This window comes from Gigantopelta aegis, chromosome 6 (assembly GCF_016097555.1).
Source record: "Gigantopelta aegis isolate Gae_Host chromosome 6, Gae_host_genome, whole genome shotgun sequence".
Taxonomy (NCBI): Eukaryota; Metazoa; Mollusca; class Gastropoda; order Neomphalida; family Peltospiridae; genus Gigantopelta; species Gigantopelta aegis.
The window spans coordinates 43858148-43883473 of NC_054704.1; the positions used below are offsets into that span (position 1 = coordinate 43858148).

The 25326-nt window shown below is 35.3% G+C and overlaps 1 protein-coding gene across 4 annotated transcripts in view; it reads right to left on the reverse strand.

Annotated features, from left to right (window-relative positions):
* LOC121375103 (thymosin beta-like) overlaps positions 1-25326 on the reverse strand; it is a 77026-nt gene that overhangs the window by 17842 nt on the left and 33858 nt on the right. For 2 of the 4 annotated variants that reach the window (XM_041502343.1, XM_041502344.1), the window contains exons 2-4: positions 24971-25143; positions 18696-18809; positions 2168-2281 (exon numbers count right to left, since the gene is read on the reverse strand). In XM_041502343.1, the coding sequence (XP_041358277.1) occupies positions 2168-2281; positions 18696-18809; positions 24971-25088 (346 nt within the window). In that variant the 5' untranslated portion in view covers positions 25089-25143. The remainder of the gene's footprint in view (positions 1-2167; positions 2282-18695; positions 18810-24970; positions 25144-25326) is intronic. The other 2 variants (XM_041502345.1, XM_041502346.1) reach the window with 2 other exon arrangements.

Consider the following 25326-nt stretch of genomic DNA (forward strand, 5'->3'; position numbering starts at 1 on the left):
AGATAAGAAGAAAAGATTGTTTAATGACAATTGTGTGTATATTTGTTGATCAAACTTTAATAGTGATTGTGTTTGTCAACATCCCCAATAAAGGAATCTGTTGCTGACAAACAATAGAACCAAAAAGTCGTTATTATATGCACTTTCCCAAAAAGTCGTTATTATATGCACTTTCCCAAAAACAGGACAACAAATTAAAGGATGGGGTGAGGGAGAGGAGAAGGGGAAAATGAAAATCTAGATGGATGACGGGGGAAAATAACTGATCACCATTTGCAAACAAATACTGGAAAATCTTTAGCCAAACAAACAAAGAGAAAGAGGCAGGGAAGGAATGACAACACTGTCCAAACAGGGATGTAGGACAACAAACATAGAAAATGGTTTGCAAACAAAAGATGATCGTAATGTGCAAACAATGAAGATCGCTTTGAAGATTCACACTTTCTTGACAACACCGTTCCACATTTTAGCACAAAACTGCTGATCAGTTAAAATTCAACCTCAGTGGAAGTCAACATCTTATACAGTTAAACAGTGACACCCACTTGTGCAACGAGAGTGATTTGCGTGAATACACTAATTCTAAGTCGAAATATACTTGGCTGTTCAGTTATTGGGATGTAGAAAACCAATTATGATTTTAAAGGGACATTCCTGAGTTTGCTACATTGTAAGGTGTTTCCTACTAATAAAATATTTCTACGATTAAACTTAAATATTAAACATATTTTCTTGTTTAGAATATCAGTGTTCGTATATTCAATGTGTTGGATTTTGTCTTGAAATAATTTCGTACATATCAAAAAAAATATTTTAGGAAATGAAGTGAAATTAACCTAGTACAAATATTAGAATGATCAGAAACATGTTTAATAAACAGCCACTAATATTTTATGCAGAAAAATATATTTGATGTGTAATTACAATCGTTAAAAAAGTCTGTGTTAGTCGATAACATGTTAAAAATTGCAGCGAACTCAGGACTGTCCCTTTAAGTAATTTTGTTTAATAAACTAAATTTCACTAGACCTAACTACATGTAGATGAGGAATGGAAGGACAAGCCTTACCTGTATTATAACAGTTAACAGATGAAATGAAAGATCAATCTTGATAATTTATTTACTAAAATAGTAGCCAAAATTTTGCTTTGCCTAACTATTAGATAACGTTTATTTTTTGTTTAGCGACACTACTAGAGCACATTGATTTATTAATCATCGGCTATTGGATGTCAAACATTTGGTAATTTTGACTCTTTAGTCATCTGAGGAAACCTGCTACATTTTTTCAAATTCAGCAAGAGATCTTTTACATGCACTTTCCCCACAGATGGGAAAACACATACCAAGACCTTTGTCTAGTAATGATGCACAGGTTGGAACGAGAAGAAACCCAATCAGCTGAATGGATCCACCGTGTTTCGATCCTGTGATGCAAGCACCTCAGCGAGCATTCAGACTGAGCAAACTCCCACCCCAGCTATTAGATAAATGAAAGGTAGAAGCACAGTTAGCTCCCTTGCTATCCTCTCAATTATATTACCGGTAGTGTATGCTTAGAATCCCTGTCAAGACCATCCATATTTAAGGATGTAATTGTTCTTTGGGGTTGGGTTTTTTTTTGGGGGGGTGGGGGTTATGTAATAATATGATCGTAATGGGTTTTGAAATTCCTATGCAGTTTTCATAAATGAGAAGGTAAAAAAAAATCCATTAATTATTTCAGTCATCAGTATTAATAATTTGTTTATATGCAAATGAATAAATAGAAAAATCTTATGTTGCTACTGTGGAGGTCTTTTTGACCTGGCATTTATAAAATATGTAAAAATGCATGTTTAAATGACATAGAATGCATAACAATGTTTGTTTTTTTAATCTGTTAATATGGTGAATCATAGTGGAACGGGCTGAAAACAATTTCCACGTAATTAGAGATTAAAAAATGTGGTTGGTTGAGATTTTTTTTAAATGGGTGAGGGAAGGGTGCCAGATAATATATATATAAAATATGGTAATTCAGGTACAGTAGGAATATAGTTCATACCTTTGGTGCAGTAGCAACCAAATGTATCATTCAACAAATCCCCAAAAAGATTAAGTGTGGCATTTAAGACATCCCACAATGCATCATGCAGTAAGATAATGGCTTCCCAAACCTACTCTGAGGACTTGGTAAAACGTTCTTCTCCTCGGATATTGTGCGTTTCAGCTTGATACGAGGGAAGTCGCTAATGTGAGTGAGGTGTTTCTCGCGCTCCTTCTCCTCCAACAGCACTGACCATTAAGTAAAACGTAACATACAGGAGTGCCAAGCAACACATGTGCACAGCAAACATGGAAAAATCATCAAAAGCAAAACAAGTTAACACAGCATCTAATCTACATTACTATCTATGATAAACCTCAAATGTACGGAATTTAAATCCTACTTTTAAAAGAGACAGACCCTAGTTTTTAAACAATAATTTGTTTCACTATTAGAGCCGTTTATGATCACTGAAGTCAAACATTACTTATATTTTATTCTTTAAATTATCCATTTCCTTAGAACCGAAGAGTTTTTGATCATCGTGGTGTTTCTAATATCTAAAAAAATGCATTTTTTGTATTTTTAAAAATGCATGTGCGTCTGAAGAGTAGCGGTTATTGATTTGAGTTCTAGTTTATTTTTAATGATATTTCCCGATTTCAACACCACATACATGTACTCTTCTTTCACTCTTTTGTAACTTTATCCACATGAGTTACAGGTTTGTAAACTGACTAAACTTAGTATCCATTTTTTACAGTTAAAAACTAGGGTCTGCACTTTTAACAAAAGACCTTCAGATATCTTCATCCAAGTACAATGAAATGTAATTTACACAAACTAAGCAATATTTCTCATTTTGTTTTTTTAAGAATGTCCGTTAAAAGTATTAGAATAATTTGCTAATAGTACACCAGACATCAAACCACATAACTTATTTTAATATTCACAAGCCACAGATTATTTATATCTACTAGCATGTACCTCTTTGCACTGCATACAGATGTATTAAATTATTCTAGATACAAAACCAATAATGGGTTTAGATAAATGGATTTTTAAAATGGTATCATATCATTATTTTTTTTAAATTTTAAATGACTATGAATGAAATAATAATTATCTACACAATAATTAAATTATTTGACTAAACAAATATAATATACCTTTATTAAATGAGATATCTGATATGCATACATATTTAAATAAAAACCAAGATAAATGAAGGTGAATAACTACAGATTACACTACAATTACAAAGCTAATTTACATATGAATATTCATTATTTTCTGGGTAATACAACACATGCACAGGCACATGCAATCAAGGTAAATAAAACTGTATATAAGTTATTAATCTAATAATATCTGTCATATAATAATATATTCTCTGTAATAATACATGTAGATACAATGTACCAAACTTATATCATATGTAGATACAACCATTTTTATAACACCGCCACACCTGGTTAAGTGGTCATCTAAGTCAATGGTTCAACTGTTCTATTTGGCCAAATCCTCCAAAACAGTACAAACTGACCAGGGGCCTAATTCACTAACTCTCGTAACTTTGCGATGTCACAGTACAATGCTAAAATACTTGCAAAGAGGATGCTTTGTTGTCTAACAGAGCCTAATTAAGAGACCTTTGTGAATTAGGCCCCTGGCTCCATATTTATAAACGTACTTAAGTTAATGTATGTTACTTATATGTACTTTTAAGTACGTTTATTAATACAGAGCCTGATCCCCATTTTACGACGCAATCTTAGCGCTAAGATCACCTTAAATTCATAGCTACCTTATACACTTAAGATGATCTTAGTGCTAAGATCGCTTTGTAAAACAGGGCCCTGGACTGAAAAGGTAATTATCTTATATGGACATTTTTACCACTGTCTCAAGTGACTGTTTAACCCAGGTTTGACTGTATATTATTGACTACTCTACATGTTATTCATTATGAGAATGTCACGGCCAAAGGTATTTGCTGTGACCCAAATTATATGTGAAATCAGTGCAGTGCTGTTTCGTCTCTGCATGCCACGCATGTTTTTAATTTTTCAGTATACATGTGTATATATCTCTCATTCAAAAATGCCTAGCCTATCTACCAGCTATCATAGTGGTACATATAAGTTACAGACAACACACTTGTATAAAACATCAGTATAGCATTAATAGTTTTTGAGAATGTACCTAAAAGCAAAGTGATGCAGGGCTTCTACACATTTTTTTAAATCCACTAGCAATGGGATCAGTGATTTTAAAATTTACTAGTCACGATTAAAATTCACTAGCCCTACTTTGCTTTAAGTAAATACAATTTTACTAAATAATAGTAATAATCAGATGTGTCACCTAAAGAGGGAGATAGAGCTTAAAAACACTAACATTGGGGGTTGGGTTGGGGTCAGGATAATGATATTTACAAAATAGACTTAACTGCAACATTTGACCAAAAGAATTCACTAGCTGTCGGTCATGGTAATAATAGTTATTTACTAGCCCAACATTGAATATCACTAGCCATGGGAGTGGAGCTGCCATAATCTAGAAGCCCTGGTGATGTCATTAGCACCTAGGCCTAGTGGTAAAGCACTTGCTTGATTCGGATGGTCTAGGATCGATCCCTGTTAGTGAGCCCACTGGGTTATATCTCGTTCCATCTAGTGCTCCACAATTAGTGTGACAAAGGCCTTGGTATGTACTATCCTGTCTGTGGGTCTGTCTTGGTATGTACTATCCTGTCTACTATAATCCAAGAGTAGCCAATGATGTGATGGCAGATTTCCTCTAGAAAGAAATGTTTTATTTAATGATGCACTCAACTCATTTTATTTACGGTTATATGGCGTCAAACATATGGTTAACGACCACACATATTGAGAGGAAACCCGCTGTCGCCACTTCATAAGCTACTCTTTTCGATTAGCAGCAAGGGATCTTTTATATGTACCATCCCACAGACAGGGTAGTACATACCACTGCCTTTGATATACCAGTCGTGGTGCACTGGCTGGAACGAGAAATAGCTCAATGGGCCCACCGGCGGGGATCGATCCCAGACCAACCGCGCATCGAGCGAGCGCTTTACCACTGGGGTACGTCCCGCCCCTGATTTTTTTTCTCTAATTATGTCCCGATGCCATATGACCGTAATTAAAATGTGTTGAGTGCATTATTAATTATAATATTTTTTCCTTCCTGTCACTAGCACCAGAATGTCAAAACAATGTTTTGCCTTTAATCGGTTTACAGCCATTTTGGAATTATTAACATTCTAAAGAAAACATCTGTTATCAGTATGAGCCCAACATCAAGTATTATTATCGAAGCATGTTGTGCATGTTCCATAGGACACAGCCTATACTAATTGCAAGATAATTCAACTGACAGCAACCAATTTACAGCCGTCTTAGGAATCCAAGGCTGTTATTCAGTGGGTACAAAAAAAGTTTGTTTTATTTAACGACGCCACTAGAGCACATTGATTTTTATCTTATCATTGGCTATTAGACGTCAAACATATGGTCATTCTGACATTGTTTTGTTTTTTAGAGGAAACCCGCTGTCACTACATAGGCTACTTTTTTACGACAGGCAGCAAGGGATCTTTTATTTGTGCTTCCCACAGGCAGAATAGCACAAACTATGGCCTTTGTTGAACCAGTTATGGATCACTGGTCGATACAAGTGGTTTACACCTACCCATTGAGCCTTGCGGAGCACTCACTCAGGGTTTGGAGTCGGTATCTGGATTAAAAATCCCATGCCTCGACTGGGATCCGAACCCAGTACCTACCAGCCTGTAGACCGATGGCCTAACCACGACGCCACCGAGGCCGGTCAGTGGGTACAATTCATTTCATGGCTGGTAAGGATGGCATGCAGAATGCCCTGCCCTCCGTCAGATAGTTTGATATTAAATCAGCATTCTGTAGCTTTGCCATACATCTTATTATCGTTTTTATGTCAATTATGTCCTCTGCTCTCAAATATCTTCATCTCCATCTTGTACATTTTTAACAGCAAAATAAATTAATAACAACAAAAAAGAAGAAAAAAATTATGAATTAAGATGGCATTTCTTTTTATTTAAACTTATTTTCATGCTTATGTCAAATTCTGGTTCATGCATGCTGTCATGGGCACACAACTCTGCTACCTGGGCAGTCTGTCCAGGACAGTAAGTTAGTTAGTGGTTAGTGGGAATGAAGGTGGTGTAGTGGTCTTACACCTACCCATTGAGTCGTTAAAACTTGCTCTGGGTGGGAGCCAGTACCAGGCAGCGAACCCAGTATCTACCAGCTTAACCACAACACCAATGAGGCCGGGTTTAAAGAGACAGTATCATTCCCAAACCTCTATCTCTTACTAATGCAAAAGGTATTAATTAGTAAACAGAACTACAGTTTCAGACTGGTAACTGCCTATACGAACACGTCTTTTTTGCTTATTTAAAACTAAACGGCTAATAAAAAATATTTGTAACCATCATATTCATAGACATATAAATTACAATAATGTAGGGTTGGGGGGGGGGGGGGGGGTCTTTTTCTTCCCCACAAGCCATTTTCCTCTCTGGGACTGTATGTCAAAATTATCAATGTGCTCTAGTGGTGTCGTTAAACAAATAAAAACTAACTTTATTTTTTGGTATTAAGATATAGGAGGCAAGTTCAGACAAATTTAAAAAAAAAAAAAAAAAACATTGTTTGAGAAACAATCTTTTACATGGGATTCTACAATGTGTCAATTTCATTAAAACTGTTTGAATGTGATCTAGACTGTACACACAAGATCTAAAGGAATTCAAAGAATGATGTATCACAGAGAGAAAATAAACACTGATGGTATGTTCCAAATGGTATATATTAAAGATATATTAAAAAGAATCCCTACCATAAACATTTTTGGTGCATTATAATGAATATCCATAGATGCAACTATAAACCAAGTTTCACTGACCTAGGTCTTGTAGTTCGTATAAAAATTAAATGTGAAACTCATTAAAAAGTCTATTATTAAATGGAAAAATAAAATTGGTACATACATTTCATCTTTTAACTTAGTGAAGATGAAACAAAAAGTAGCTGACACTGCAGCTTTAAATAAAGTCATAGAAACAGATGTCAGGTACATGTATGTAGCTAGCAATACAGATTTCTTGAAACTGAGTAAAGGATATTGAATTCAAGTATATAATGCAGCTTTTCAGGTCAGTAGTGGCAATGGAGCGAAACCAATACATTCCTTCATGTTATCACAATACGTATCACACTTCACTGATTATTATCATCTGATGCATATACACAGCTTTATATACATTTGTTGCCTCCTTATTTATGCACAATAAGCAAATGTGATTAAAAATGGGGGAAAAATAAACCTATTAAGATCTATGTTTTGCTTATTTCTGTGTATTTGTTGTACTACAGTGGACTGTTTACTTAACACCTGTTCAAGATGCTTCCTCTTTGATATGTTCTAGTGTGACAGGTGATATGTTAACTGATGTTTGTACATTTACAACATGTTTGCACATTTATTTTGTTTACATGCACAAACAAACATTCATGTTACTGTCTTACCACAGATGTAAACAACAATCTCTCCACCTGTCATGATTCATGACTATCTAAAAACATGACGACACCTGCAAGATATTGTTCATTTGACTTTACCTCCCATCTCTCAACCTCTCTACCTCCCTACCGCCCATCCACCAACCTCTCTAGCTCCCATCCCCCAACTTCTCTACCTCCCATCCCCCAACCTCTCTACCTCCCATCCCCCAACCTCTCCACAAAATTAATGTCACCATATATGTACATTTAATTTTAGAAATTGCTCATAGCAAGAAACTAGGAAATGAGTGAGTGGTTCAAAGTTTTCACTTTTTTTTAATTACTGTATACGAAATAAAAAGTCCATTAATTCTCGCACCCCCACCCAATATTACTATAATAACCTGATGTGCAACCACACATTAAAGCAAGGAATATTTTATAAGATCCAGTTAATAGAACATCATACAATATGGGCTTTAATTAATATACCAGTCACGAGGTATTGGTTGGAATAAGAAAAACCTGACAAATCAATCATGGGTAAAAATAAAATAGGTACCGTAGGTGATGAAAAAAAACAAAATAATTAAATAAACATTAAAAAAAGAAACGTACAAAGATATACCTTTAACATCATACCTAGTAGTGTCCATTTAATACATGTACTGTCAATTAATCTAATGTCCAGAATGCCAAGACTTAAGTGCCCAAAAATATATAATAACCGTGGTCAAATAGTTGGCTCAAATTGCCCCACCAAAACTCAATCCTTTTCGCATGATGCTTTAATCTGCCTCGTGTTTCATCTGGTATCCGTTTCATCTGGTATGATGTCATAAACCAATCCCCAAAACCTCTACTCGTTTCTTATCCTGTCTCCATCTCTATTGCATTACTCAGGGCTTGAAATAGGAAGTAAAATATGGCCTGCTGTTATTTTTTTAATAATAGCAGGCCAAAAGAAATATGGCTTGTTAAGAAAAAATAAGGCATGTCAGAAATAAAGACAGTACAGGGTGAAAGGAGGGCTTGGGGTAGTGTGGGGGAAATTAGGACATTTGAGATGTACATGTATTTTAGAGTATTAATTCACTTGCTAGATCTAAAAAAAAACAATGGACAGATTTCTGCAGGCCACTATTTCGAGCACTGTTATTACTGAGAAAGTGATCCTACCCATTTTATTAGTACCGGTACACTAAATATCTAGAGTGAAAGTATTTTAGTATAATATCTATTATCACTGGTGCATACCTTAATTAAATACTATACTATCTATTAACGTTATTATTTCTAGATAATTTAGATGTGTGAGTCTTCTTTTTAAAAACAAAGAAATGAGGTTCAGTGAGCCTCTATGAACTCATTGGATTATTTCCCAAATTATACTCCCATTTGGAAAGGCAAAATTCAAGTACTTTTTCAAGCACTTTTGACTGTAAAAATTAGTTTTCAAGGGATTTTGCATTCACCATATATTCAATTGTTAACACATGGAAAACATGTATACATGTATTGCTATCAGTATTCATAACAGCATACATGTATGTAACAATTTCCGATATTTGAGATAAACTGATGCCGACTAGTAAAAAGTGTCAATAATACAAAGACAAATTTTGGAATTACGAGAAAATAAACTTGAGAAGAGTAAATTTTACTATTTATCAGCAGAAACATGTCATTCAAAGCACATTTCAAGATGATTTTCTTAAGTTCAAGCATTTTTGATGGGTTTCGACAAATTCAAGGGCTTTTCATTACGACCACTCAAATTCATATAGAGCAATTTTCAAATTTGTATAAAGCCTGTAGTGGTACCGTATATTAATTTAAAGGCAGTCACTAAGTGTTGCGTCAATTGAATATAACACTTTCACCATTTAACAAATTTATAATTTAGGACAAACTACTAGTATATGATTACACTCGTACACCTAGATACGATAACGTAGCGCACAATACCGTAACTATCGTATACCATGTATATTCCAGAATAACCTACAGAACTGTCTTCACAACATCCTGTTTATAATGGGCACTTTGAGTTATATCCCTTCCACACACAAATTAAGGAGCAAGCTTATGCAGTTTATTTTTAAATGGCATGCTTATGTCAAATGAATTTTGTCAAATTGCATATACAGCGAAAGTCATCTAAAGGTGATGTCACACAATACGAGTGCCTTGTATGAGAATAGCTGAGTGCACAGCAGAGGATGAAATCATAATGCTGTCTTTTCACAAATGGCTATTCTTGTACGAGACACTTGTATCTTCTTAACCCACAGGACCACGTAAAAAGTCAGGTTTTAAGGGGTATCGAGTTTACAAAGGTTTTGTTCTCCACTGGACTGAGAAAAACATCCAGTTTTGGGGGAATTGTGGTTTACAGGTGATCAACTTTTATGGGGTTACACTGTATATGGTAATCAATGCATTTTTATTTATTTGAAGCAATGTTGTTATATCTTTGACTGTATGATGACTTGACTTTGATGACCGTATGTGCTTATCCAGCTAGAATCACTAGAGAGTGAGATCAGACTTGCTCCATAAGTAGACAAATGTATTCAGACATACAGAATTATAAATATCTATTATAACAGTTTGAATCCCTACCTTCACCCACCCACTATTTAATGCATAAGCCTGCCACACAAGTTGGCCATTTTTATGGAATCTTAGCACTACACTTTTATTTTACCTCTACTAGTATATAAAGACACCTCTAGAGAACATTGATTAATTGATCATCGGCTATTGGATGTCAAACGTTTGGTAATTCTAACACATAGTAGTCATCAGAGGAAAGCTGCTACATTTTATCTAAAACAGCAAGGGATCTGTTATATATATGCACTTCTCCACAGACAGGTAAGCAGATACCAAGGCCTTTGACGAGTTGTGCACTGGATGGAACGAAAAAAACCTAATAAATTGAGTGGATCCACCAAGGTGGTTCGCTACTAGTAAATAAGTCAACTTGCTCATAATTTTGGCCTTGGGAGACTTAAATAGACCGTGTTGACCATAGCCAAGGGGTTGGATTATGTAAACAGTTTACTTTATAAATCATAATGAAATATGTGCAAGCAGATACTGAATAAACTTTGGTCAGTGAATTGTTGTTGAACTCTGCCATAGTTTGAGCAAACGGACAGAACAACTGAGAGGTGCCTGTGTAATATGTCAGTTGACTCAAAGGATTAACTCAAGGAACAGATTAAGAAAGGAAACACGCTTGTGGATCACACTACATAATCAGTAACATGATTTCTCCATCTTGTAAACTGTGGCCATTATTATGCTTGTAAAAGGCTCAAAGAAATGCTTTTCTGTTAATATGTCTATATCATGTTTTTCTGTATAGCATACCTTTCATTGGAAGGGGGGTGGGTGGGGGTGCAGTAAATTCTAAGAGGGCACTCAGCATTTTATTTCAGTAAGGAAGGAAGAAAAATGGTTCATTTAATGATGCACTCAACACATTTTATTTACAGTTATATGGCGTCGGACATATGGTTAAGGACCACACAGATATTGAGGGAACACGCTGTCGCCACTTCATGGGCTACTCTTTTCAATTAGCAGCAAGGGATCTTTTATATGCACCATTCCATAGACAGGATAGCATATACCACGGCTTTTGGTGTACCAGTCGTGGTGCACTGGCTGGAGCAGGAAATAGCCCAATGGGCCCACTGACGGGGATTGATCCCAAACCGACCGCACATCAAGCGAGCGCTTTACTACTGGGCTACATCTCGTCCCCTTTATTTCAGGATGCCAAAATATTGTAAAAGGAAGTCATTTCTTTCTTAAATTGAGAATAAATAATTTTAAAAAAAATGTTGCCTTAATTTAGTTGTCATTTCAATTGCTGCAGGCTAGTATTATTTTTTTTAATGATAAGGGGATACTGTACTTAAAAAGGTTGGAAATTGCTGAAACAGTGATTCTTTGTTAATATAGGTGACTGCCTGGAAACACGTGTTAAGGAACTATTTGTGTTCGACAACTGATTTGTCAAAAAAGTCCTAACCCAACCAACTTCTGTCATTTTAATTTTATTTTTAACCACAAAGACCTTTTTTCCTTTCTTTTTTTTGTTTAGTTTCCAAGACGTACAGTCTATTTTAGTAACCAGACATCGGCTAAAACAGGTTTAATGAAACCAGCTCTTTTTTAAGGATGGTCAGGACAAGAATGTATATAAAATGATGCCCTAGCACACTGTGAATCATCAGGTATTATGTGTCATGCCGAGTCAACTACGACATGTGGTATGGATACTAAAATATATATATATATACATATAAATCTCAGTGAATCAGTATCAAGTTGTTCAATGGTTCGTATACCAAAACCAGCACCAACCAAGAGATCTAGAGCTCTTTTTTTTAATGGCTCCATGGGAGGTGTATGGCTGCTACCTAGATTCTCACTGACTAACCACAAACAACTGAACTATTAACAACTGTGATTTGTATGTCCTGTGACATATGTATTTATTACTGGCTGTATTTGAGATGTGTTTGTACAATAAATGTTGATTGGTTGATTGACTGTCCTGGACAGTCAGTCTTGATAGCCAACAATAACGTGCTTGATTTTATTGTACAGAACAGCCTGCTTGAACCATAAATGGATACAAGTTGATTTAGTGGTTTTATACTTCCCCACCAAGCTGTTAAAACTCACACTGAGTAAAAGCCAGTTCCAGGATTTGAACCCAATACTACCTGCCTTAACACCCATGGCTTACACTATACCACCAAGACTTGTATCTCACTATTGTCTTGAACCAACCAAGTCAAAACTAATCTAGTGCATGTATAAAGAACAAAATTACTTGCAGCCAACTACCATACAATGCTACTCTTAACACTTACAGGTTAGACTGTATAAACATGCACAAATAGACATTTCTTGTTATTCTCAATCCACATCATCTAATTTGATGCATTTTTTAAACTGTCTTCACTTTAATTAGAGGTCACTTTGATGTCTCTTTAATGGAGTGGATGGTTAACTAAACTGGTTGGATCGACTGGTTTGATTTGCTTACATCCAATTAAGGTTCAAATACGCTTGTTGTGGCTACCCAAAATGAGAAGCGGGAAGGTGGGCAGTTTATGACCAGCCATGTATAATTTGGAATAACACTTAGTGAAAAAGAAAGCCTAAACCTGTAATGATATCTTTCTTAATTAACTAAGCCCATAATAAAATGACGATGTCTTCATGTGCTATGAACTAAACCTTTGAGTAAAGGATCAACACAAAATGCTGCTATCTGGGACTCACATTCTTTTAACATGTGCAACCTGCATCCATGTATAAATGTTATTGCTAAGTAATAATGACAGATGAACATCACAGCCGTTAAGTAGAACGACCCGAGAACCGTTCCTCCCCAGTGCACAGACTTCTTTATCCTTCATGTCCTTCCTCAACTGCGTTTCACATTAAGTGAATCATAGTAAAGCCACTACTAGTGTTAAACCTGTTCAAAAATGTCACCACAGGGATCTGATTCTTGGTTTAAACAGTATTTATTTACAGGCAAATACAAATTATGCAATATTAGGAATGGCTAACCGAAAAAAAAGTATGTATTTTGATCCCTCTAAATATACTTCACAAATACAAATGGTTTTATATGCATAGATGAGAATGCCCCATCCCAAAAAATCCTGAAAATTATAGCGGCTTATTTAGAAAAAAATTGTTAAAAGGACATATGTTTAGCAGGTTATAACTAATAATGCAAAGCAGTCACGGAAAGAAAGTAAAAAATAAATAAATCTTTTTTCTAATTATCAGTTTAAATAATTTTAAGTTTTTTGGTTCTTTTTTGGGGTGTTTTTTTTGTAAATTAAAAAAAAAAAATGTGGTTTCGCAGTATTTTTTTATCGGTCTTAATTTTCACAATACAATTTATATTTTTTTAATAGTTGACTCATGTGCATGGGGTTTTTTTGGAGGTTTTTTTAAAGTGTTTTGTTGACTTTGGGTATTAAAAAGCTGTCATAATATGTCCACCTTAAAGAATATGAGGAGTACACTGTCCAACGTATCGAATAACTTTGCGATTTAAGAACAGATTGGATTTTGCACCAAATACCGAATTATGACATATGTAGTATTATTAATCATTTATTAAAAATGTGTACCAGAAAAAAAATAGTTTTACCTTCTTTTTTTTTGTTCATTTCATGTCAAGTCTTTGGCTGTAGGCTATGGCTAAATGTTACATTAAAAAAAAATTCGGAAGTATGTTTCATCCTTTGTATTAATCAATATTATGTTTAAATGATGCAGACGTAACAGTGGCTGCCTTATTGGAATTTGCAACAAATTCGCTGCTGTCACTTGTTTGTCTGGCAGGTATTAATATGCCTGTTACATCGACCAGCGTACCTCGCTTTTGTCCAAACAAGTACACACATTTAGATCAAAAAGGACCAGTGGTGATGAAGATAACATATGTGGATAATATAACCACAGCAATGTTGGAATCGCTGAAATGGCGGTTGGTATAAAACCCGGACTTCTGGGTTGAAACGTAGCTAATTTTGACAAAATCTGTAACAAAATCGGGCAGCGCAAAAATCCGGAGGATTCTCATCTATGTATATGCCAAGTTGTCTAAATAAAATATTTTAAAACTGGTTTAAACAGTATTTATTATAGGTATCATCATACAAAAAAAGTAGTTTGGTCAGATAGACAAAAAAGCCTGTATTTATGGCCTCAAACTACATTTTATAAATACAGGTTTTTAAAATAAACAATTACTGGTAAAAGCATAAGTTAAACTATTACAAATTGTCAAAGAACTGAATAACAAAAAGAAGAAAGGTAAGTAAGAGTGAATTTTTTAGGTATTCTTACATTTGAAAACCTGGTTGAAAGTAAAATGGTGAATGCATGGTTAATTAATCTTACTTTTAGCAGGTGGCCTTTAAAAGGTAAACTACACACATCTAATACACAATTCACAAAATATCAACAGGGACGGCAAAACAAAACTATGACCTAGCTGCAGACAATTAAAACTGACACTGATCAGTTTCCAGTAAAAAACCCTTTCTTTTGTGTTCCTTTCTTCAAAATACATGGAACTTAAATTGTTGTGTGTTTTTTTGTTTAGTTTGTTGATTTTATTCGGGTTTTATTAAATAATATATATGTCTTCTAACAACCCCTCTATTTAAAATCTGACAGGTTACTACTAACCAAAATATCAACCATGATGGTCTCAACATGCATGATGACTATGTAACATGGTTAGTGTCCACAAGAGGACATAGCGGTGCCATGATGACTATGTAACATGGTTAGTGTCCACAAGAGGACATAGCGGTGCCATGATGACTATGTAACATGGTTAGTGTCCACAAGAGGACATAGCGGTGCCATGATGACTATGTAACATGGTTAGTGTCCACAAGAGGACATAGCGGTGCCATGATGACTATGTAACATGGTTAGTGTCCACAAGAGGACATAGCGGTGCCATGATGACTATGTAACATGGTTAGTGCCCACAAGAGGACATAGCGGTGCCATGATGACTATGTAACATGGTTAGTGCCCACAAGAGGACATAGCGGTGCCATGATGACTATGTAACATGGTTAGTGCCCACAAGAGGACATAGCGGTGCCATGATGACTATGTAACATGGTTAGTGTCCACAAGAGGACATAGCGGTGCCATGATGACTATGTAACATGGTTAGTGTCCACAAGAGGACATAGCGGTGCCATGATGACTATGTAACATGGTTAGTGCCCACAAGAGGACATAGCGGTGCCATGACTATGTAACATGGTTAGTGCCCACAAGAGGACATAGCGGTGCCATGATGACTATGTAACATGGTTAGTGTCCACAAGAGGACATAGCGGTGCCATGATGACTATGTAACATGGTTAGTGTCCACAAGAGGACATAGCGGTGCCATGATGACTATGTAACATGGTTAGTGTCCACAAGAGGACATAGCGGTGCCATGATGACTATGTAACATGGTTAGTGTCCACAAGAGGACATAGCGGTGCCATGATGACTATGTAACATGGTTAGTGTCCACAAGAGGACATAGCGGTGCCATGATGACTATGTAACATGGTTAGTGCCCACAAGAGGACATAGCGGTGCCATGATGACTATGTAACATGGTTAGTGTCCACAAGAGGACATAGCGGTGCCATGATGACTATGTAACATGGTTAGTGTCCACAAGAGGACATAGCGGTGCCATGATGACTATGTAACATGGTTAGTGTCCACAAGAGGACATAGCGGTGCCATGATGACTATGTAACATGGTTAGTGTCCACAAGAGGACATAGCGGTGCCATGATGACTATGTAACATGGTTAGTGTCCACAAGAGGACATAGCGGTGCCATGATGACTATGTAACATGGTTAGTGTCCACAAGAGGACATAGCGGTGCCATGATGACTATGTAACATGGTTAGTGCCCACAAGAGGACATAGCGGTGCCATGATGACTATGTAACATGGTTAGTGTCCACAAGAGGACATAGCGGTACCATGATGACTATGTAACATGGTTAGTGTCCACAAGAGGACATAGCGGTGCCATGATGACTATGTAACATGGTTAGTGTCCACAAGAGGACATAGCGGTGCCATGATGACTATGTAACATGGTTAGTGTCCACAAGAGGACATAGCGGTGCCATGATGACTATGTAACATGGTTAGTGTCCACAAGAGGACATAGCGGTGCCATGATGACTATGTAACATGGTTAGTGTCCACAAGAGGACATAGCGGTGCCATGATGACTATGTAACATGGTTAATGTCCACCAGAAACATAAACAAATGTAAAATGTTTTTCATGTAAGAGTCTACTGACAATGATTTTATAACAAGAATCAGATCCCATGTAATTACAGTGAAGCAGCTTACAAGAAATAACACCAATCTGAATAGAACAAAATGTTTTCAAACATCATATGGAATTAATATCTCATAGTTCTGTGCTATATATAACTGAAATAATGTTCAACAATTATTCTGGATTCTCTTTCCAACGCCCCTGACAAGGAGCATGCACACTGAATTACTGATTAGGAAAAGGATACCACAGTGTCATGTTAAGTGTCAAGGCCAACTTTAAGAAATGTTGTTTCCTGTAACATACATGTAGTTAAAATTGTTTTCTTTTCTTTATTTTTGTTCTTCATATAACTAATTTATGTATCATAAATATATATATACAAATTTAAATAATCCTTTTAACAGGATATATATATATATTAAGTCCATGCAACTCCACTGCTGCATATCAACAGCAAAGGTTTTTATTTAATTCCATGAATCATACTTTGCATACAGTACACATTACACACCCATAAAAGCAGTTCATGAATAGCATGTCACAATAACCGTTTTTCATATCGCCTAAAGAGCTATTTTCACAGCTTGGTGTGTCAATCAATACACAAAGAAATTACCTATTATTAGGTCTAATATTAGATAACATTATACGGGCATCCACTAAAAAAGTAGATAATATTTTGTTTTAATTTACTCTTTAACCAAAATGCAATGCCGAAACAAGATATAAATGCTATGCCTGTGTGGTCATCATTGACACGTTACTGTTGATATGTTGTCACAGTACTGCCAGCATTCTGCCAGTGCTGAAACCGTGATGGTATGCTGCAACAGTGTTGGCATGCAACCATGGCACTGCTAACATGCTTCAACGGTGCTGCTGGCATGCTGCTATATAATGTGAGACGGCTATTAAAAGCAAAGAAGACAGCACTGTTTTACAGATGTCCTCAGCGGATTTGTAGCTGTCATGCACCTGATTGATGTAGCTGTCATGCACCTGATTGATGTAGCTGTCATGCACCCGATTGATGTATCTGTTACAGGATTAAGTAATCTGAAACAATGCTCATGCTGCCCACACAAACGGATGTTATATTGATTCAAAGTAGAAAATACATACGGTAATATAGAATTTAAAGGTACCAACCCTCTTTATTATGTAGTCTAAAACACTATTCATCCAGGAACTTACACATTTTATTTAAACTTAGTTTGGTTTTTGGTTTTAAAATTCTGGCAAATCCAATGTCTTTCTGGTATGCATCTTGCTTTTTGCAGTACAATTCTCTAAATTTTGTGCAAACACAAAAGGGACGTACTTCAGGGACAAGGATCAGTGACTTTAAACACCATTTGTGTTATATATACTCCCCATAAAAAAATTAAGCAACTCAATGGGTTTTTCATAAAATGTCTTTCCAACTACATGTTTATGTTGACTTATTTTAACAATATGAAAATTGTATCACAAACACTTGACTGTACCAAAACACCTCAATTAAAAAAAACAAAAACATGTTGGATCGTAAATTGCTTAATGTTTTTAATAAGGGTGGCTGGGTGGGTGAGTATAGTTGTTAAATAATTCTTAAAACTTAACATGCTATTTGTATTAGTGTAGTAAATCATATGCATATTATTTGTAGGTTAAGAAATAAAATAATAATTGTAATAATGAATGAGTGAGTGATTGAGTGAATGAATGTTTAACGACACCCCAACACAAAAATACACATCGGCTATTGGGTGTCACAAATGGTTAGTACATGAAAATATTATTTATATATATTTATGTAAAACCACAGTGTGAGGAGCTCTGGGTGAAAAATATAATACAAATACATAAAAGCAAAAATACATTTTAAAACTTTGTATAGAAGTAAAGTGTTTTAAAAACTTTACAATTAATTCTGGATGGAATTTAAAAGATTCCAAAACATTTCTGTAGTAATTGTAATAAAGTATCTTGATTCAAAAATCTCAAAATTGTGGTATTTACTGAAGTAAAAATCGAAGAAACAATGAGCATTTAAATTTTGTTATAATGAAAAAAATATGTAACATTTATTCAGAAATTAAATCTTATTTTAAAAATATCTTTTTATTAAGAAAAACAAAGAAACAAAAAGCATCAAGGAGCAAATCTGAGCAGACTGGTAGGAAGTGGGTTTGTAGGTAGAAACCAAAACTCACTGCCAGTGTCAGGAAGGATAACTCTTTCCTTTGTTTGAGTGTGGTGCAGTTGGGTTTTTTCAAAATGACTGACCCCATCCAAAAACTGTTGATGACTTTTCTCCTGTGCAACATCTAGACCCAGCATGCAGATGAGAAAGATAGAAAAACAAAAAGAATCAGCAATAAGGGCTGTCCCAGTCATGATCACATGGTTAGGGGTAATTATTTATTTGCTTGAAACCATGTCTGTGGGAAAATTTAAAATAAAATGTTTTAATTTTTAAACATTACTTATGGGTGGTACACCCATGTGATCATAGCTGGGACTTCCCTAAGCAGCAGAAAATGCATGTTTATTGTACACACAATAAAAATAAACAATGCAAATAAGCATTCTGAGAATAAAGCAATACATGTCCCCTACTGAGCACAACACATTTTCATATCTCCAAAATTCAAGGGCCATAACTTTGTCAAAACTTCACAAATCAGCATGATAATCAAACTGGTTGTGTAACTTTACATGATAAAGGTATATACATAATTTCAGCTCAGTATCTCAAGACATTGCGAAATAAAAAATCCCAGAAAACATTGTGTGAAACAGATGTACAAATACATTGTAGACAAATGGAGTTAGACCAGTAGGAGACAAATAAATGTGCAAACCACCATTGTTACCATACATTTCAAATCATGCACATTTTCTATTCCTGTTGGGTATTGCAATAGAATGCTACTAAACTTTGAGATATTTTTGTACATACATTAAATGCATAACAATGTGGCTTTTAATAATTACCAATTCACTACATCTAAGGATTTTAAATATGCTAACACATGATTTATATCAAATAATTACAAGCATGCATTTTAATGACTCAGATATATATATGTATAGTACACAAAGTGTAACCTTTACAAAACTAACATTAATTCAAGAATGTTGTTTATAATGTTCTTATATAAACTGCAAGATCCCCCCCCCCACCCCCATCCCCACCCCACCCCCACCATTACACACCTGTCTATATCTATAATATTAGTATAATTTACTGATTTAAGGTATCTCTGACACTATCTACGACTACCACAGTGTTTTAAAACTAATAGTATGTTATGTCCAGGCTATACGTGTTGTGTTACCTAGCCTATTGTTAATCAGTAAAGCTGTTTACTTTTTTTCAAACTGAGCATGTTAGTAATTAGTTAAACTAGTTGTGAGGTTAACTTTATTACAACAAATAAGGGGTGAAACAATATTCACTAGTCATACAATATAAACAGTTTTGATGTTGGCTAACAGGCAAACCAGTTTGTATTGTGGCCTCTCCTTGCATGTTACAATTATTAATTTTTATTTTATTATTTCTTTTTAAACCAAAAATGTAACAATAACAAAAATTTAAACTGTTAAAATTAAAAATCTTATTAAACATGGCTGGAAACATTAACACCTTTAATAAATCAAGCCTCTAGCAAGCTAACTGCAGTAAAATAACTAGAAAAGCAAAAAACACAAAACCAAATGACTGTCACCAATAACATAATTAAGCATGTAAACAACATGAAGAAAAACAGTTTTATATTATGATCATGCCACAGTTATGGGTTCTGCTAAATAATTGCCATTGCAATTTAAAAAAACCTTTACAATTTGCTTTTTCCATTATGTACATTGGTACATTCTTATTTTTTCAAATATACTATTATAAAAATAGAACCATGCACCAGCCTTTTCAGTATAAAATGAAATACAATCTTACAAAGTAGTAACACAACTGCAGCAAACCACCCCTCAAACTAAAGCTATTTATTAAAAGTTAATTAAAAACATGGAAACAAATGTAGGTACCAGAATTGCCTATAGTAGGTGACAACTGAACCAGCTGTTGGCTGAACATGAAGATTTGATACAGAAAAAAAGAAATGTTTTATTTAATGATGCACTCAACACATTTTATTTACGGTTATATGGCATCAGAGATATGGTTAAGGACCACACAGATATTGAGAGAGGAAACCCGCTGCTGCCATCCTATAGTTTGAATAATGGATTTCATGTAAAATTTATATGGTGTTTTGGGTTTGGTTTTATGGAAAAAGATAAAGAAAAACACATACACATTAATTTAACAGGTGTTACCTGTAAAATTAACAATCTGTAAGCAGTGTTTATGCCAGAAAGAAATTTTTGGGTAAAGCGCTATGGAATCGAATTCAACAGGGGGGTATGAGGGGCCTCCCCAAGAAATAAAATAGTTTAAGTTTAGGGTTAGTGTTAAACAAATCATACAGTAATGATAAGAGCAATTAATTTTGTCAAAAAGTTAATTAAAAAAAAAAAAATATGCCCAAAAATTTGGGTATGGCGCCATACCTATTTTACCCTCTGGCAGAAACCCTCGTAATGTCTATCCTATTAGACGTCTATCCTATTAGACGTCTATCCTATTAGACAACAATATAGGTCATGATCCTAATACTCAAGTCCTTAAAGGGACATACCCTAGTTTTTAAACACTAAAGGCATAAGTTTTACTATTAGAGCCGTTTTTGATAACTGAAATCATACTTTACTTAGATTTTATTGTTTAGATTATTCATTTCCGTACATTCGAAGTGTTTTTGGTTATCCTGATGTTTTTAATATCACAAAACGCATTTATCATATTTTTAAAAACGCGCGTGCGTCCGAGAGGTAACAATTATGGAGTCGAGTTTTAGTCTATTTTTAGAGCGTATTTCACCATTTCAAAGTCACAGACTCATGTTTCACTCAAGTGTAACTTTATCCAAATGTGTTACAGGTTTTTAGATTAACTTAACTTGGTGTTATTTTTTTCATGGCCTGAAACTAGTTATGTCCCTTTAAGCAGGTATAATTTCTATAGCGGACTGTATCATCGAAAGTCAATTGGTTGGTACAAACCGATGGTAACCGATGATCAATGATGAAATGACAACCATTTCCCAACACTATAACCTATTAGGTACTGCAATGTGCAATTTTGGTTTTAAAAAATTAAGTGTCATTTAAGGACTCCCTATCTACAAATGTTTAGATCCCGCCACCAACCCAGAGAGCCCTACCATGTGTCTCCAGTGGAACAGAAAATACACTAAATGTTTTGCATGAAACCATGGAAAAGATCGTTATTCAAGACTGGGTTTCCCAGGGATTTTGAGATATATGTTGACTGTCATTTCGAAGAATCAATGTAATTTGTACAAATCATTTTTACGAGCCATGCAGGCTCGTATGTTAGCCAAGTTAGAGAGTCCTACATGATTTTTGCGAGCCTGGTACTCCCAGACTTTCCTCAAAGTTGCACACTGTACTGTAATTACTGTATGCATATTGGGTCTGCCACATCTTTTCTATGGTTTTAATAATACATAATAATTTTTTTAAAACCTCCCCCAGCTCCACCCCCATGATCAATTCTGAATCCTTTATGAGAAAAGAGACATTCAAACAGAACAAAATACAGTTATGCAAACATGTCGCATATAAATCATTACAGAACAGTGGATTGTGCTTAACTGGCATTTATCTTGTTACAATGATGGATAAACCAATAAAAGTCATCCTGGTTATGTGTTTTGTAATATATACGGTTCATAACAGCCATCCTCTAGTTATGTGTTTTGAAATATGGTTCTAGATTCAAACTGATTAAAGGTGAGAGATTTATACTACTGATAAAAAATGTATTATCCTGTTTGCAGTAACTGTCACCTAATAACCCTCTCTGAACAGTCAAATACATATATGCACTGCTCTTTTGTAAATTAAACAAAAGGTTAAACATCCTGTTCAATCAATATGTCAATGCAATAATAAATACCATACACCTTTCATGATTAAATCTAACCTCAGGTAACATATATATATATATACTTCCTCGTTGAATGTTACTCATATATACACGTATCGTTCACCCAGAAATGTGCCTACAATGGACAATGTCAGGATCAATGACCCACCCACCAACCATGATTTTCCTTCCTTGGAGATGGTCGGCCATTATTCACTATCAGTAAACGTGACTGTAAATGTATTATGTATTGCATCATGGAAGTATTGTGAATGGTCAATATTGGCCAAACCTGCATGTATAAAGTATTGCAACCTCAGCTGATGAGTTACATTACAAAAAACACAAGCACGTTGTTTTAGCAACAAGCTACAGTGAAAGTTCATACCATGTGTTTAGTTTTAATTAATTGGAAAGTTGGTGTTAAGTGTTAAATGAATACATATTACCGGTTTGTCTGTGTGAATTTATCCACTCATTGCTTCAGGTAACATTTTGAAAATAGTGTATAGGGCAGAAGCTAAATTAAAAGAAACATGTTTGATAGTAGTGATATATTTTACTTTTTTAATTTCTTAAATTGCACAGAGATAAAGTACTGCACTCCGTTGTCTTGTACAAGTTTCGCAGTACTTTGTAACTCGCAAAATTTTATAGATTTTTAGTTTATATTCATTCAAGAAGACCACTGCCCTGTACAAATTAACTTAAGTATTTCTCTCCATCATTTGTATTTAAAATAAAAACATAATTCAGGATGTTTTGCACCGTCTAGAACAGTGGTCAATAGTTACTTGGTTAATGAGAAACAAGTTAAGTGTAGTTGCCTTGAAAGTCACTTTGGGTTGGAGTTGGTACAGAGAAGTGAACCCAGTATCTTCCAACCTTAAACCATATGGATTAATCACTATACCACTGTGACCAAACTAACTAATTTAAAGATTATAATATGACTAAATGACCATGATGAAACTACATGTATGAAGAGTTTCTGCCAGAAAATATTTTGGGTATGGCGATATGGAACTGAATGCAACCACAGTCAATAGGGGGAATGGGGGCCTCCCCATGAAAGAAAATGGGTTACATTTAGGGTTAGGGTTAAGAAAATCACACAGTAATGATAAAGAGTAATTAATTTTGTCAAAAGGTTAACTAAAAAAAAAAATATATCTTCAAAACAATTTGGGCATGGTGTCATACCCGTTTTACCCTCTGGCAGAAACCCTGATGAAAATGACTACATATGTACAGTGTAGCTACAAAACAATTTTAGAACTTATAAGACTTGGAACAGAATCGGACTCGGAACTATTAATGTGCCTCTATACAAATATGGTTTAGGGCATGTCTGTCTCAGGTTCAGTCTCTGGCTTGGCCAGTGGCTTGACCTGGGACAGAATTAGGACAGCGATTACTGGTATTTGAAAAGATAATGAACACTGATAATGGCATGATTATTAATAATGATAATGATAAGCACCTTCTGCCCAAGGGTAGGATCCATGTTGAAGTCTGAGTGACAGTCTATACCTAGGAGAGGCATGTCTGAACATAAAGTAGATGGAGGGGCACGTAAATAGATGATGTCTAGATAAGGCTACAAGCAGTTAAGAAACAACAACACACAAAGTCGGTGTAAAGATACATACAGGTTATTAGTATGTACAGTCACACATGGTCATATAAAGCTACTGTTCAAATAATTAATAGTAATGTTAAAAAGCTTTGTATATTTGTATATTAAAGACAAGGTGTTGGGCATATCATTAAGCTGTGAATTAGATGGTTGATTATTCAAAGAATATTAATTAAGTACCTTCCTAAACAAATTAATTAACCTGTAATACAATCTACAAAACAAAGCCGGCATGGAAGTTATAATAATCAGTAAAGATGACCAGTTGTTGGTTTATTTAACCTGATTAAAGGTCACCTCTCAATCTTCTCAAACTGGCTAATACAACATGCTCTGTGTTAAGCAAGTATGTGCAACAAGAATAATAAGACACCACTTCCTGATATTCCACCTTCTGCCTTCTGCCTTGGGGCCAAAACGCTGGTCTTGCCAGGGATTGGGGGAGGGGGAGACAACATGTTTGAACCTTGAACAGGGGGGGGGGGGGGGGGGGGGGGGGGGGAGGGACATGTCTGAACCTTTAACCTTGAAGGATATGCACATGTTAGAAATATTTGGAGTTAGCAGATATTCCACACACTGCCTTGGGCTCAGTCACTGGTGATGTCGGATTTTGAGTCCAGAGTAGACATGCCTGAACCTTGAAAGGATGTGGGCATGTTAAAAATATTTGGAATTTGGCGATGTCAGGGGCTGTGCCCAGGGTGGACATGCCTAAATCGTAAATTGATATGAGCATGACAGGAGTGTTTGGATTTGGATATTGCACAAGTCTGTACTTCACTGTAGAAGATGATGACACCTCAAGGATGTACAACAAGAGACACACTGACCTGCTTTAGAAGGAAGAGGATTCTTCTCCTCGGTGCTCACATGGTGCAGTTTCTTGGGGTCTGCGCTCGAGATGCTCTTCAGGATGGTGGGGTCAACTTTTTTGTCAGTCTTGGACATTCTGATGAGGGATTTATATGCCGCGAAGTAACTAACACTTCAAACACTGGTCAACCTGAAGAAGAAAACATTTACAGAGATTAACAAAAAGTGTACAAAGATTTTTTTTTTTTAAATAAAGTGCACATTGACTCATCGGCTATTGGATGTCAAATATTTGGTAATTTTGACATGTAGTCTTAAGAGAGGAAATCCACTACATTGTTTCTTTAGTAGCAAGGGATCTTTTATATGCACC